General features: G+C 40.4%; 1 protein-coding gene across 1 annotated transcript; it reads left to right on the top strand.

The window, feature by feature from the left end:
• The first annotated feature begins 15,617 nt into the window (after nt 1–15,617).
• LOC121381770 lies at nt 15,618–17,251 on the top strand. The gene is made up of 2 exons (XM_041511121.1): nt 15,618–15,896; nt 16,157–17,251. Exons 1-2 carry the CDS (start codon nt 15,618–15,620, stop codon nt 17,249–17,251), a joined length of 1,374 nt encoding a protein of 457 aa, XP_041367055.1.
• The last annotated feature ends 496 nt before the right edge of the window (nt 17,252–17,747 follow it).

Here is a 17,747-nt window from a genome sequence, read left to right as displayed (position 1 = left end):
CCAAACCCCTTGCGTTGCTTCAAATGCCAGAGATTTGGCCATGGTCAGAACACATGTCGTGGAAAACTTACATGTGCTCGTTGTGGTCTGTTTGATCATGACAGCAAGACATGTAAGAACGATATACTTTGTCTCAACTGCAAGGGCAATCACTGCGCATACTCGCGAGAGTGTCCGCGGTGGAAGCTGGAAAAAAGAGTTCAACAGGTAAAGGTACAAAATAAACTGTCCTTCACGGATGCCAGGAGGTTGGTGGAGACAGCAACACCGACAGTGGCTGACAAGTCATATGCAGCTGCAGCTGCTGCCAAAGTCGCCACTAAAAGTGTTGCGGTCAACACAGACCTCACCTGGCACTGTGACGAAGCCAAGTACAAAAAACTGTCTGACATTGAGAAGGCACAAAAACAAGTGCAGAAAGCAGCACAAAAAGAAAAATTTACTCTCCAGCACAAACAAATTGAAACCCAAGTGTCATTGGATTCTAAGAATCCCCCAAATAGGTCGAGCACTAGTCTCCCTAAGACAGGCAGTGACACAAAGAAATCTCCTAAGAAAGCTACAGAAGTACTGTCTGGTAGGCTGAAAAAGATCGAACTACGTTCGGTCCCGATCAGCAATATTTATGAAACTTTGGCTGATATCGGTGATGATTATATGGAGATTTCATCCCCAGATCATTGCCGATCACAAAGACCACCAGCAAAGCCAAAGATAAAAACCATACTTCCTCCCGATGGAAAATAAAGTAATCCAGTGGAACTGTCGTGGGCTTAGGCCCAATTTTGATGAATTAAGTCTTCTAATTCAAAACTATAATCCTCTTGCAGTGTGTCTTCAGGAAACCTTCCTGAAGGATACTAACAGTATTAACATCAGAGGATTTAATCTCTACCATAAATGTCAAGAAACTGAAAATAGAGCGTCTGGGGGAGTTTCCATTATTGTAAATGAAAACATTCCCCAGAGTGAAGTCTTACTGAAGTCAAATTTACAAGCTGTGGCTGTATAGGTCACGGCTCATAAAACTATTACTCTCTGTTCAGTTTATTTACCCCCTCGAAACAATTACAATTTGAACACTAGGGACTTTCAAGGTCTTCTTGATCAACTCCCTACTCCCTTTATTATCATGGGAGATTTTAATGCTCACCATACTTTGTGGGGATGCGATGACATAAACACTAGAGGTAAACAATTAGAAGACTTAATTCTCAAAAATGACTCAATATTACTTCATGATAAAAGCCATACATACTTTCATCCTGCAAGTGGTTCTTTCACATCCATTGATTTAACCCTTTGTAGTCCATCACTTTGTCTTGATTTCTCCTGGAAAGTTTGTCCAGACCCTTGTGGTAGTGACCACTTTCCAATTATTTTGGAGAATGATGGGCCTCCATCACTTGAAAAGGTTCAGAGATGGAAGTTGACAGGGGCAAACTGGGATCAATTTCGGCATCTATGCAGCACTCGACTGCAACAACCTGCCATGACCCCATGTCTTTGTTCACCTCCATCTTGAAAGATATTGCAGAGGAAACTATTCCTAAGACTTCGGCAGTACCGAAGCGTTTCAATAAACCATGGTTCAATGAGACATGCAAAGATGCAATCAAAGAGCGAAACAGGACCCTCGAGAGGTTCAAACGCGAACCTACCGGGGATAACCTGAATAGTTATCGCATTGCTCGGGCAAAGGCTCGTAAAACTATCAGACAGAGTAAGAAATCATCTTGGAGAAATTATGTCTCCAAGTTGACTTCTCAAACATCTGTGAAATCTGTCTGGAATAGGATACGTAAAATCAAGGGAAAAGAATCCAATAACACAGTTCGCCATTTGTCTGTCAATGACACGGATGTTACGTCTCATCGTGACATTGCCAATGCATTGGCAGACAATTTCTCTCATAACTCTTCTTCTTCTTTCAGTACAGATGCTTTTACATGTGTCAGAAATAAAGCTGAAAAGCAACCTATTAACTTTTCATCTGAAAATGTTGAAGTATACAACAGGCACTTCTCTTTGGAGGAGTTGCAGGACGCTCTACGTAGAGCCCATGATACTTCGGTAGGACCAGATGAAATACATTATCAACTCTTAAAACACTTACCTGAATCATCCTTAATGGTTCTATTAAATATCTTTAACAAAATCTGGATTTCGGGTGACTTTCCTTCTGATTGGAGAAAAGCCATTGTCATTCCTATTCCTAAGCCTGGTAAGGATCCAACAAATCCTACCAGTTATCGCCCTATTGCTTTGACAAGTTGCATTTGTAAAACCATGGAAAGAATGATCAACCGTAGACTTGTCTGGTATCTTGAGTCCCACAAATTGCTTACTAACGTGCAATGTGGGTTCAGGCCTAGACGTAGCACGGTCGATCATCTTGTTAGATTTGAAACGTTTTGTAGGGATGCTTTTATCCATAACCAGCATTTGGTATCGGTCTTTTTTTACCTCGAGAAAGCTTATGATACCACGTGGAAGTATGGGATTTTGAAAGACCTCCATGGCATGGGCCTAAGAGGCCGTATGCCTGCCTTTATCTCAAATTTCTTACAGAATAGGTCTTTCAAGGTACGAGTGGGATCTACGTTATCCGATTCTCACTCCCAAGAGATGGGTGTGCCTCAAGGTAGCATCCTGTCAGTAACTTTATTTTCCGTGAAAATTAACAGCATCACCCAGTGTTTAAAACCTGGCGTTGATAGCTCGTTATATGTCGACGATTTTCAGATTTGCTACAGGTCGTCCAGTATGAGTATCATTGAACGTCAGTTGCAGCTTTGTTTGAATAAACTTCAACAATGGGCAACTGACAATGGATTTCGATTCTCAAAGTCAAAAACAGTCTGTATGCATATCTGCCAGAAAAGAGGTCACCATTTAGATCCACAGCTGTTTCTGGACAAAACTCCGGTTCCAGTTGTGGAGGAGACCAAATTTCTGGGGGTTATTTTTGACAGGAGGCTATCTTTTGTTCCTCATTTACAGTATGTGAAAAAGAAGGGCTTAAAGGCCCTCAATATCTTAAAGGTTATTGGCAAGACTGAATGGGGAGCAGATCGAAAGGTTATGCTCCGACTTTATAGATCTTTAGTTCGGTCTAAACTTCATTATGGGTGCATTGTGTTTGGGTTAGCACGTAAGTCTTACTTGCAAATGCTAGATCCTATACACAACCAGGGACTTAGGCTTTGTCTTGGTGCTTTCAAAACATCTCCTGTGGAGAGCTTGTACGTCGATGCACACGAACCTAGTTTGGGTGCTAGACGTGCAAAGCGTTCTCTGCAGTATGCTACAAAGATTAAATCAATGCCAAAACATCCTGCACACAATGCGGTGTTTGATAATAAATATATGAAGTTATTTGATTCGAACATTTGGTCTTCGCATTAAGCAGTTTTTATCAGTTTCCAACATTGATTTAACAGACATTTTGGAAACGCCTTCATATTTTATTTTGCCACCTTGGTGTATCAAACCACCAAAAATTGTATTCGATCTTGTGCATCTAAAAAAAGATCGCACAGATGCAGTTATTTATAAACAACATTTCATGGAAATCCAAGAGCGGTACTGTGATTAGATTCCTGTTTACACAGACAGATCACGGGATGGGAATTCTGTGGCTTGTGCTAGTGTTTCCATCAGACACAATAATTTCCATGAGATTGCCCGATTCAGCATCAATCTTTACTGCTGAAATTTGGGCAATCATTAAAGCCCTGGAACAGATTAAGGATTCATATGCATCCAAGTATATTATTTTTACAGACTCACTTTCGTGTCTTCAAGCTCTACAGTACATGAAATTGGAGCACCCCTTAGTTGGGATGGTGATACGAAAGTGTGTCTTTTTATCAATTGCCAATAAAGATGTTATACTGTGTTGGGTACCCAGCCATGTTGGCATTAGGGGTAACGAAAAGGCAGATGTTGCTGCCAAGTCTGCTTTGAACTTGCCCCGTGTCCATGTTGGTGTCCCCTACAGTGATTTTAAATTTCATATTAACCAATATATCTTTTCGACTTGGCAAGATGATTGGGACGGTGCGGTTGCGAATAAGCTTCATTCTGTCAAGGCAGTCCTGGGAGAGTGGCAGTCATCCTACAGGCGATGCAGGAAGGATGAAGTAGTCTTATGCCGTGCCCGCATCGGCCATACATATTTGACGCATTCATTTATTTTAAAGAAGGACCCTCCTCCTCAGTGTGAACACTGTCAGTGTACACTGACTGTGCGGCACATTTTGGTGGAGTGTGATCATCTCAAGCCGACAAGAAATGATATATTTGGCAACAGAAATGTTTTGGAATCGTTTAAATTCCATCCAATGTTAATTGTAAAGTTTTTAAAACACTTTGACTTCTATACAAAATTTTAAGATATACTTCAACTTGATTTTATATATTGTATTATACTCCCCTCCCCCCCCCCCCCCCACAACTCCTTACACTGTGGTTTTACATGAGTCTATATAAATATGTTCATATATAAATATGTTCATATACTTACCATTTGTGACACCCAATAGCCGATATGTATTTTTGTGCTGGGGTGTCGTTAAACAAACATTCAATCAATCAATCATTTGCACGCTTTGCACGTGTATTCCATGTTCCCAATGCTGAATTTCCGTATAATTGGAGCTTGCGTTCGTGTACGGTGCACACTCCAAATTCGACAATGGTACGACTTCAACTGACTATCGAAGATCGAGGAAGGGCTATTGCTTGGCTTCAGGATGGCAATACGCAAAGAAATGTTGCTCTGAGACTTGGTGTCAGTCAGAGTGTCGTTGGCCGACTGTGGCAACGGTACCAAGCAACGAATTCTGTTCGAAATCGTCCACGTTCGGGAAGACCCCGAAGCACTACAAATAGAGAGGACCGCTACATCACCTATATGGCTCTACGTCAACGCACAACCACTGCACGCCGATTACGTGACAATCTGCGGACTGCGACTGGAACTCGAGTGTCTGATCAAACCATACGCAATCGTCTGAGAGCCAATAATCTACACTGCCGTCGTCAGGCTGTTCGACCACCACTCCTACCACGTCACAGAACGGCCAGACGTCACTAGTGCACGCTTCATCTGCGGTGGCAACGTGTTCAGTGGGGTCGAGTGATGTTCACTGATGAGTCCAGGTTTAGTCTCCAGTTCAACGACGGTCGGGTTCGTGTCTACAGACGTCCTGGGGAGCGCTTCGCTGATGTTAACGTTAGACAACGTCACCGGTTCGGTGGTGGCAGCGTCATGGTGTGGGGCGGCATCTCTATCCACCACAGGACCCCCCTCTATGTGGTGGATGGCAATCTGAATGGAATCCGCTATCTGAATGAGATTATCCGGCCGTTGGTTCTCCCAGGCCTTCAGCAGATTGGCGGTGGGGCAGTTCTGCAGGATGACAATGCCAGACCCCACCGCGCTAGGGTGGTAACGGACTTTCTCAGACAACAAGGTATCGCCAGGATGGATTGGCCAGCATATTCGCCTGACTTGGCCCCAATAGAGCACGCCTGGGACGAATTAGGCAGGAGAGTTCGGGATAACCATGCCCCTCAGGCCAACCTTCATGATCTGGGTCAACTTCTTATGGCAGAGTGGCAGGCCATTCCCCAAGAGTTCTTCTGACGTCTGATCAACAGCATGAGGCAATTATGTGTCGAGTGTATTCGCGCCAGGGGTGGATTCACACACTATTAAACGAATGTTCTAATGTGTAAAATCCATGTTTGACAACCTTCAACTTTGACAGCATGTCATGTGACTTTCTTGTATACAGTGACGTTTTTTTGTGGTTTTTTGTAAATATGGAACAATAAATAAAAAATTTGGTGTAGTTTACATCATCAATCTAATACACTCTGAAACTTATTTGGTTATACATTTTTGACCCTTAAATTCTTTTGAGTAGTTGTCAATGAATATTATTGTTATGCTATAGTACCTACTAGTTCGTATTTTGAAATGTAATATTTACATATTCATAACCTGGTGATTGTATGCTGTTATATTGCAGTTGTCAATGAATATTATTGTTATGCTATAGTACCTACTATCTTTCGTACTGGGGTGCTGTTGAACATTCATTCATTAAAAATATTTTTACCGTTGAACCTTTTTACTAATTATTTCAAGCTTCATTGTTAACCCAATATATTACAGAATCCTGTCTTTATTTATAAGTTAATTGTCAACCCCATATAGACCAAGAAGATGAATGAAAATATTTTTTTGTGGTGGGTTTGATGCACATTTTCATGTTTTCAGTAAAACATTTACCCATGGAATGTTCCACTGCAGTTGCTTCATTTCTGACAACTGTGTTGTCTTCGCTTGAGGTAGCTGTAATCACAATACAAATTACAATCAACTACTCTGTAACACACAAAATGTAATATGCCACAAATAATTTTAAATATTCAAATATTTTCAATTATATTTTTTTGAATTTTTAGCTGCTGCTTTAAAAATAAAACATGTTATGTGATGTTACCTTTACACAATGACAACAGTTAAGTCACACAATAGATAAATTGAAATGAAGTAAGAAAACTGTTGCCATGAAAGTATAAGAATTAAAGAATACAAATATATACCACAAACAGTATGGTGATGTTAATTTCAGGTACAGTAATGTTAATGTTACACAATGTCAACTTTCTCAACAAACTTTCAGTCTTACAAGTTATAATTTGGTGTAAGTTATCTAAAAATAAGTCTAAGAATATACAAGGTTTGACACTGAATAGCACCATTTCACTATTACCAAGATATGCACTCACTGGGAGTGGTGGAGTTGTGCTGCTGAAATTAACCATTGGATGCAGATAGCCCATTTACATATCAATCACTGACTTACTCTGGGGTGGAGGATAACCATCTTAATATATTGCTTAATATTAAAGACTTAAATTAAAAGTAGCATAATTGTGACCTGATTCAGGTTGAGGGTTCTCCATCGGTGATGGAACCGATGCTTCATTGGTGCATTCTTCATTATGCACATCAGCAGCAAGTTGTGGAAGATCTATAAATATAAAACAATTGACATTATTACAATGATAAAACATTTAAACAATAATCCAAGGGGTATGCACCTGATTTTCCTTACAGAAAAGGCACAAGGTCACTGGACCCCATTTAAAAGCATATACACACAAATGCATTACATATATAAACTGTACAACGTTATGAGCTAAGTAATGGTTTATTGAAGCATTAAAGCAACTGTATTGCTTCAGTGAAGTTGGATACTCTTTGACACATATGTAGGGGAAGTATAGCTGTATACCACACAAAAGTTTGCGGATGGCATGAATTGTAGTGCAGGCTATTAAATATATTGGAAATGTATATATTTGACAGGAAGCTATCTTTCATACCTCATTTAAAATATGTTAAAAAGAAAGGGCTAAAGGCCCTAACTATTCTCAGAGTTATTGCCAGCACAGAGTGGGGAGCAGACCGTAAGGTTATGCTCCGACTGTATCGATCTTTGATTAGATCTAAACTAGATTACGGCTCTATTGTGTATGGGTCGGCACGCAAGACTTACTTGCAGATGCTTGATCCCATACACAACCAGGGACTTAGGCTTTGTCTTGGTGCTTTCAGAACATCTCCTGTGGAAAGTTTGTACGTCGATGCACACGAACCTAGTTTGGGTGCTAGACGTGCAAAGCTGTGTCTGCAGTATGCTACCAAGATAAAGTCGATGCCAAAACACCCCACCCATAACGCTATCTTTGACAACCGATTTATGAACTTGTTTGATGCGAAGCCAAATGCAATCTGCACATTTGGTCTTCGCATTAGGCAGCTTTTATCTGCTTCCAACATGATCTTTCAGACATTTTGGAAACACCTTCATATTTTGTTTTGCCACCTTGGTGCATAAAACCACCTAAAATTGTGTTGGATCTCGTGCATCTGAAGAAAGATCGCACGGATCCAATTATTTATAACCAATATTTTATGGAAATAAAAGAAAAATACTGTGACTACATCCCTATTTACACGGATGGGTCGCGGGATGGGAATTCTGTGGCTTGTGCCACAGTTTTTCCATCAGACAAAATAATCTCTATGAGATTGCCTGATTTGGCATCTATATTTAGTGCTGAAACTTGGGCAATTATTAAAGCCCTAGAGAAAATCAAAAACTCTAGCTCCTCTAAATTTATAATCTATACCGACTCACGTTCGTATCTCCAGTCTTTACAATATATGAAGCTGGAACATCCCTTAATTGGGATGCTGATACGAAAGTGTGTCTTTTTATCTATTAACAATAAGAATATTGTGTTTTGTTGGGTACCCAGTCATGTTGGCATCAGAGGCAATGAAAAGGCAGATTGTGCTGTCAAGTCTGCTTGACTTTGCCACGTACCAATGCTGGTATTCCCTATAGTGATCTCAAACATCACGTAAATAATTATATCTTTTCTACTTGACAAGATGATTGGAACGGTGCGGTCGCGAACAAGCTTCATTCTGTTAAGCCAGTCCTGAGAGAGTGGTAGTCCTCCTATAGGCGGTGCAGAAGGGATGAAATAGTCTTGTGTCGTGCTCGCATCGGACATACTTACATTACCCATTCATTTATTCTCAAGAAGGATCCTCCACCTCAGTGTGAGCATTGTCAGTGTACACTGACGGTGCACCATATTTTGGTGGAGTGTAATAATCTGATCCAGACTAGAAACGATATATTCGAAGCAAGGGATGTGGTGGAATCCTTTAGATTCCACCCTGAACTTGTACTAAAGTTTTTAAAAGAAACTGGATTTTATTCCAAATTTATATTTACTTTTGTGTAATATTTGATCTGTAACATGAATTTTACCTTTATAACAAATGTGATATGTATTATTTTGTACAGCTTTGACTTAACATTTCAAATTTCATGTACCACCGCACAGCTCTATACCTTGTTTTTAACCTAACCTTTTATTTTTACCATTGTATGACACCCAATAGCCGATGTATTATTTGTGCTGGGGTGTCGTTAAACATCAATTCAATTCAATACTTCCTTTCATTAAAATATCGTGGCAAACTTCTCGCAGCCATTTTATCTTCAAATTGACTCAAGTTGATTAAAAAAACGTAAGTCTAGTCGGCAGGTGGCTAAAACGTTCTGTCAAAAACGGACCACTCTGAAGTAGGTTGATAAATATGACTTAAGTTTTTTTTTTTATGGAACTTAAGTCAAAATCGTAAAAAACTTAAGTATTTTAGCTGACTTAAGTTCCTTGATAAATACGGGTCCAGGATCATCATCATCATCATCATCCAGTGTTGTGGGATGCATATCACAGCAAACAAGGTGCCTCAAAAGGGAGTTGTAATTTTTTCGCCATTCTCGTAGAAATATGTTTTAGTCTTGCACCACGATGTACATACAGAGGCATAAACTGAAAGTACCAGGGTACGTATTTTCGAAGGCATCTTAGCTACGATATGTCGTAAATCCGTCGTAAGTGCCTGCGGTAAATGTCGTAGGGTATTTTCGAAATTGTCGTAACTCAAAAAGCCGTGTATATTGTATCAATAACCTTTCGAACATCGCCGTGTGGAACATAAAACATGGTGTAAAATTTAAAAAAAAATCAACTATGACGATAGTGAGCTATAACAAAAATCTTACCTCCACTCGTTGAGTAACCCCTCGAGGTCAAACTGGTCGATTCTAAAAAAGAAAAGACATTTATAACTTTTAACGTGAATGGGATTTTTAAACTCCACTTTTGATGTAAAAATAATTTGTACTGGAACAAAACAATACTGATTTTAAAATGATAAATTTTACATGATATACCTAACTGTAATTTTGCCAAAAATAAAGAATCAAATCAGTAAATATTTCTTTATATATTAGTTGATGAAAATGTAATATATATATATATATATATATATATATATATATATATATATAGATCACAAATAATTGTTTTTTAAACTTACGCCTTGTCACTGAAGGTGTCATTGTTGATCTGTTGTAACAAAAAATGGTTGCGAATTTATACCCTTCATTGTTCCAGTAACCTACTGAGGAACTAGGTCAATGACCTAGAAACCTTGAATCTCCCTGACCAAATGAGATTTTTTTTCCCATAATTACACTTTCCAAGCAGCAACTGGGAGGGGACAAATTATTTATAAAGAAAATACAAACTTGCTGTAATACTCTACAATATTATAATAAATGCGAGTAAACCATGGTCCCTGTGATCAGGGCCCCTCCCCCCCCCCAAAAAAAAAAAGAAAAAAAAGAAAAGAAAACAAGACAGTACTTCGACAGCACCCCTCAGAAAGAAGACAGTACTTCGACAGCACCCCTCAGGTTACACACCCCATGGATCCGTCTCTGACTGCTATCAGTGCTAAGCGTGTCACATGTTATACTTTGTAACAGTTCACTGAAACAATCCCCTTTCATAGTGTTTATATAATAAAACAATTGTTTTACATTCAGTAGATTGTGATTTTGAAATAAAAGAATATTTAAAATTTATTATTACTGATCTCGATGGCGTAAAGTTAACACACACCCTGATAGTTAAGGTGACAACGTGAATAAGCACGTATATAAATATTAACCTTGTGATCTGAAATTTCTAAGGAATTGTTCGTCACACAAATAAACATCTATATCTGAAAGATACCTGTTTTTCGCCAATCATACATTTTGTTCATAGCATGAACATAATATATAATGTACTATTTTATGCGAAACACTAGGTCTGATGTATGACAAAACCTTTGACCTAATGTAAAAACGTATATCTGCACAATACGAGCCAGTAAGGGCGCCAATGGGTTATTTTTAAATGTTAAAAAAAAAAAAAAAAAAAAAAAAAATCCTGGGGGTCTTTGCTCAATAATGCCCCTCACTACTGACCAAGAAGAACCCCCCTCTCCTATAGGCCTGTATTTTGTTTTTTAGATGGACCGCTTTGCCATCAACGCCATGGTGGATTCCTTCACGAGCAGCGATGACTTGTTTGCCTGGGCTAAGCAATATAGGCTGGAAAACGACGAATACGTGAATTTAAAACTCGTAGAGCTACTAGTCAGGAAATTAAACCATCTGAAGAAGCCGCTGCGATGGAGATGGAACAGTCAGAAGAAGTCACTGCGTTGGAGACTCCGGGTCCCGAGGTTGAAAACTTATGGTCTCCCTTAACACCTGAGGAATACGACGAATTGATCAAACTGTGTGACGAACTGGCCAGAATTTGTATTGACGACGGGGAATGGCAACCAGAAGAACCTATTGTACGTTAAACAGGGGAAAGGTCTGCCATGTTCGTTTTGCAATGTCACGTTCAGAAGAATGCCCGATCTAATGAAGCATATAATAGTGTGCACAGAGACCATCGTCGCCACTACCTCCACTGCCATCTACATCGTCAGAGCCGCCATTGAAACGCCAGAGTACCATCAATCAAGTTGGAGGAATGATGTTGCTGCTACCCACATCGGATATTTCAGATGGTTTCCCCCTGCAGTTTTCTTTTTAGATATTGATTCTAAATGTTAAAATACTATGAAATTCAAAATATTATTGTTTACATTTCTGGCAGTTGTTTTTAATTGCTATTTGAAGTATTTTAGTTCATTGGTTTGTTTCCGTCATTAATATACCAGGAAATGCCACTAATTTGTGATTAGAAAGTGATGCAATAAGTTGCCGAATAATTTCATACCGATATTCTTCTGATTTTACAGATAGTTGTTTGGAAGTTGAACTTGACAAGTTCTGAGGGTGCTTTGGAAGCAGAGCTGTAAGCTTGTTTGTAGACTTGGCCAATTTGTGACATGCATTCCCTGCAAAAGAAGCTTTTCCACCACGTTTCACATCTCTGTTCACACCAACAGCAGCAAGCCATTTGTTGGTCAATTCAGTGTCAAGCTTCTCCAAAAATTCATCATGGGCTATTACAACTCCAAGATTAAAATGAAGTTGTGGTGGTGGAAATATATCAAGAAGTGGACGATCTCCATGTTGTCTGATAAAATTCACAGGAGCTGTATGAACGCTGTTGTAGTTTTTTGGATCAGCATGGCCATTTTTGTTCCTCTTTGATTCGTGCTTCATTATCAGCAATGATTGTGAGTGCTGTACGAGCAACTTCTGGTTTGGAATGGTTTTTCCAGGGTGAGAACAGACACCAGACAAGGGGTCGAAGAGATCCGTGTTCTCCAATTCCAGCCATTTTATTACCTTGTTTTATGTCTACTGGCACAACAATCTCAGCATTTACAAGACTTCAGATCATCCAAATCAATTAGCGAATCACAAAGGAATTTTGTTGATTCAAAAGTTTCCTTCGCTCCACTGATCAGTCCCAGAATGAACACCCGACAAACACTTGTATCAAATACACCACCATTTTCTTTGGCATATGCAGCTCGTTCTGTTTCAGTAGCATTTTTCCTCAGAACAGGATCATCAGCATAGATAACCTGGACACACAATTTTAGAGAACCACGACCCCCATCAACATTAAACTTTATTAAGGCAACGTCTTTCTTTTGCTTGCCTCTAATTGCAGTAATTTTTTCCAAAAAACCTGCAACATGTTTACACATTATGGCAGCACCATCATCTGGTGAAAGATTACAGTCCACTGATTCAAAGTTGCTGGCAAAAATTTGATTGAGTTTTGATTTATGTTTTCTATAGTTTGCTCCTGATGGAACACTAAGACCACGAAGACCAAGTGATTCCAAACCACGGGCTAAACCTCTTCCTGTGGACCTCATTGCAGAACTCATTGCAAATGCATCATCAAGATTAATACTTGCTGAAGACTTTGTTTTTATTACAGTGCGTTTTCTTCGTTGCGGAGATATTAGTTTGTTGATGTTTGAAGGTGCATCTTTCTTGTTGATAATGCATGAAGGACTGTTAATTAAAGTGGGATCTGTTTGTTCAGATCTCGTTTTTCGAATATCTAATGCTCTTTCCAGCTGTTCTTTAATCTGGAACTTCCGTTTTTCTGAGAAGTTGTGTTTGGAGTCTGGATTGACCAGATTTCTTAGACAAGATGGACAGACTGATATTGGAAAAGCAAGAACATGTATGTTGTACATAGGAAAGAGTCTTTTGATTGCAGAAAGTGCATCTGGATTGTCTGGCAAATGCAAAACTTTGGAGTTTCTTCCTGTAACAGAACGCCATTTCTGGCGGCTGATTTGCTTGAAATCAGGACAGGTCACGCATTTACGCATTCGACATTTGTCAGTTTCTGATGTTTCATTGTCATAGAAAGCTTCGGGGAATGGTTTCATGCTAGTTGGACCTGGATTGGACTCGACACATCCACAAACAGTCAAATTATTTCCTCCACGCCCACTGCTTAAATGTGACTTACATTTCATTTTAAGTTTGTTTTCATAGTCTTTTGCTGCTAAAATCGTAAGTGTATCTGAAATAACATCCATATCGCAAGGTTCTAATGAATTGTTTGTATCTTGTTTGAAAAAGGGAAATATTCTTAAGTAATTTATAGCAATCGCTGCATCAGTAAACATAGCACACTGATTACACTGTAAAATTGTGAGTGAGAAATGTTAGCTGTAAATAAAAAGTAAAATAAAAAATTCCTGCCGGAAGAGTAAACATTCAAATTGTAAATTTCACATTCTTTTTATATATAAAATCAATTTCTAAAACAAAAATTGCAGGGGGTAACCATGCAAAATATCCAATGTGTACCGCTCCAGTGACCACTGAAACACCATCTACTCCCTACGTGTTTACAAAGAAAAGTACGAGGACACACAAGAAAACATCGGCAGACGACGCGACCTACGACATAAAGTTTGACGAGCAGTGGAAAGGGAAAAACTCAAAGATTTACACCACGATTTGCATGACATGTTTGAAGACGTTCTCAAAGAAGCTACCGTCGATCGACAAGGCAGCGACCTTGGACGTGTGATTGTCCATCACGATGCCCTGAATTCACCGATCATCATACCCCTGCAACCACTATCCGAACTGAATGCTGACGTCATCTTGGGACACATCGAGAAAGTACTCCAGAGCAACGAAGATTTACCACTGGACACATCTTTCAGCATTCAAGTCGGTGCATCTCAAGCAAAGATTGGCAAGAGCTCGTGGGTGGTCCTTACCCCAAAATGCCGCTCATCGATTTCATCATGCATCACAAGAAATGTCCAATATCATATTTCAAACACTTGAGGAATAAGAATGAAAGAGAACAGAAGACGCTGGCTGTGAAACTGTGTGAACTGGCATGAGTACCCACCAATCGTCCATGTAACTTGAATGACATCCCTGTCTTTGAACAAGTCTTGGGATGTCAGATCCTCGTGATCAGTGCCGAACTGGGTAATAAATTTCTACGAGTAGGTGACCAGATGTCACAGGCACCCAGACTCTTTCTGTACTTTGTGGAGCAGCCACGACCCCATTTTCACGCCATTGTCAACATCACTGGATTTTTTTCGGTGTTCTACTTTTGCCAACACTGTTTGAAACCATACAACGACAATACACATCATTCGTGCTCATTAACCTGCATCGTATACCATAGCCAGAACTGTCCCGAAACCGAAGTCCAGATGTCGTGCCGTCACTGTCACGTGACCTGTCGATCGCCGGAATGCTTTCAACGTCACAAGCAACAAAAGCAAGACAAGAAGGGACACACCATCCCCTCCAAGTGTGAGAGTTTTTGGAAATGCACCATCTGCAAAAAGATGCTCGACAGAAGCGAGAGGGATCCTAAACTCAACATCTGTGGGGAATAGAAATGCCCCTGCTGTAACAACTATGTGGACCAAGGTCATCTTTGCTACCAGCCTGCCAAAAAACACATTGACGTCCACACAAAATTAATTTTTTACGATTTCGAATGCCGCCAGGATGAATTACTTCAATGCCAGTAAGGTTACCTGCCTAGTGGAGTCTGCCTAACCTGTGCAGGAGACGACTGCAGTCATCAGTCTCGATGTCAACATTGCCAGCAATCGTGGTGTGGCAAACAACAACACGTGCCAAAGTACCTGGTGGCACAAATGTCATGCATGCGGGTCAAGGTGTCCATGCTGTAACAAACGTGACAAAAAGAAGAATTACCTGAAGGAACCATGTGAGCAGACCTGTGGATTTCGACAAGTCATCTTTCGAGAGGATGGAGCCCACATTCGGTTTTGCCAATGGCTGTTCCAAGACGACCACAAAGATGTCACGGCTATCGCCCATAATAACAAGGCCTACGATGCCTACTTTCTTCTGGAATACATGACTGACCAGTCGATGTATCAACAGAAAATCATTTACAATGGATCAAAAATCATGTACCTGCAAGTGGAGAGAGTACTTAACATCAGGATTATTGACAGCTTGAATTTTCTCCCCATGAAGCTGGCTGCTTTCCCCAAGGCATTTGGTTTGACGGAACTGAAGAAGGGATACTTTCCCCATTATTTTAACACCCTAGAAAACCAAAATTATCGTGGACCGTTTCCAGAACCTAACATGTATGGTGCCAATTACATGGGATCCAAGGAGAGATCAACATTTCTGAAGTGGCATACTGAATAACAGGGAATGTTCAACTTTCAGAAAGAGATGAGGGAATACTGTGTCTCTGACGTCGCTGTTCTCAGAGAAGCCTGCTTAAAATTTCAAGCTGTGATGCTTGAAGCCACTGGTGAAAAACAGATGGACCTCGATACCAAAGCTGTCACCTACATCAATGGCATCGATCCGTTTGCCCAGTACATCACCATTGCCTCGGTATGTATGGGCATCTTTCAAAGCAAATGTCTCAAGAAACATCAGCATGTCAAACTTGCAGACGCCCAGAAAATCACAGACTGGATGACGGTCAGATAGGATGGATCCATAAAGGTGAAACCTGATTTATGGCTGACGGAAGAGTTGAGAGATCGTGGGATGACCATCCTCCAGTCTGAAACTGTACCCAGTCCCATTGCTCAAGTTCCAAGTGAGGGGTACATCCATCAGTTCAGCAGTGTCCATCCAGTGATTGGAATGGGTTTTAACACCAAAATCAGAACAAGTACCAGATACAGCATGCACTCAATGGAGGTTAACATTTGGTACCAGGAACTCAATACCGACAGGATGGTTTCTGTGCTAAGACGAACACAACCTTTGAGTTCCATGGCTGCTTGTGGCACGGCTGTCGACATTGCTACCGACACGAGCGTTCTAACACCATCCATCCTAGAACCAGTCAGTCCATTGAAGAACTGTATGCCCTAACCTGTAGAAAGAGAGAAGAACTGAAAGTGAAAGGATACAAAGTCATCGAAATCTGGGAACACGAGTTTAACCATCTTCTGAAATCCAACCGAGATCTGTCACAGTTTGTGAACTCGTTAGATCTTCAAGACGGACTAAATCCCAAAGACTCATTCTTTGGAGGAAGAACGAATGCCAGCACGCTACACTACAAAGTCAAGGAACGAGAAGAAGTCAAGTACGTGGATTTCACGTCTCTATACCCTTGGGTCAACAGATATTGTCAGTATCCCGTAGGACATCCTGAAAGCATACACAAGGATTTCAAGCCACTGCATCAATACGTTGGAATCGCTAAGGTGAAAGTTGCCCCTCCTAGAAAACTGTACCATCCTGTTCTGCCTTGCCGTTCCAATGGAAAACTCAAATTTCCTTTGTGCAGAACCTGTTCGGATCAGGAACTACAAACACCATGCCATCATTCGGATGAAGAGAGGAACATCATTGGAACCTGGTGCATACCAGAAATTCTTAAAGCCACGGAAAAGGGGTACCAAATCATCAGAGTCTACGAGGTCTACCATTGGCCTGAAACAACACAGTACAATCCAACAACACGTGATGGCGGTCTCTTTGCCGAGTACATAAACACCTTTCTCAAGCTAAAACAAGAAGCCAGTGGATGGCCCGAATGGTGCATCACTGAGGAAGACAAAGACACATATATTAGCCAGTACAGAGACAAAGAGGGCGTACAGCTGGACCGAAACAAAATCACAAAGAATCCGGGACTTCGTTCACTGGCTAAACTGTGTCTGAACAGTTTCTGGGGGAAATATGGTCAACGTCTGAATATGAAGCAGTCTTGCCTTCATCCACGAAAACAATGCAGACGTTTTCTTCCAGATGTTGGCAAATCCCACCAAAGACATCATCGATTTCCACGTGTTGACAGAAACCATTTTGCAGCTTGAATATCAACACGAGTCCACCTTCATCCCAGAATATTTAAAAACCAATGTTTTTCTGGCAACGTTTACCACTTCATGAGCAATATTGAAGTTGTACAGTGTGTTGGAACAGCTGGGTGAAAATGTGTGTTGTATTACGACACGGACTCGGTAATTTTCTTGGCAAGACCTGGAGACTATCAGCCCCCTCTGGGAAATTATCTCGGAGAACTGACTGACGAATTGGATGGCCAGTTTATCACCAAATTTGTTTCTGGTGGTCCAAAAAATTATGGCTACAGAACCAATAAAGGCTCAGAAGTGTGCAAGGTGCGAGGTTTTTCCTTAAACTATGCCAATGCACAGCTCATCAACTTTGAAGCTATCTGCGAGATAGTCTTGTCCACCCACCAGAGATGCTACCCTCACCATGACGAACCCATCCAAAATTTCACGAGAAAAAAGGAACAAGAAAGTTGAAGAAATCAAACACTGTAACTTTTTTTTTTTATCAGACTTT

This window comes from Gigantopelta aegis, chromosome 9 (genome assembly GCF_016097555.1).
Source record: "Gigantopelta aegis isolate Gae_Host chromosome 9, Gae_host_genome, whole genome shotgun sequence".
Taxonomy (NCBI): domain Eukaryota; kingdom Metazoa; phylum Mollusca; class Gastropoda; order Neomphalida; family Peltospiridae; genus Gigantopelta; species Gigantopelta aegis.
Note: the sequence above shows the minus strand (reverse complement) of the source record. Positions and strands in the feature narration are given on the sequence as shown.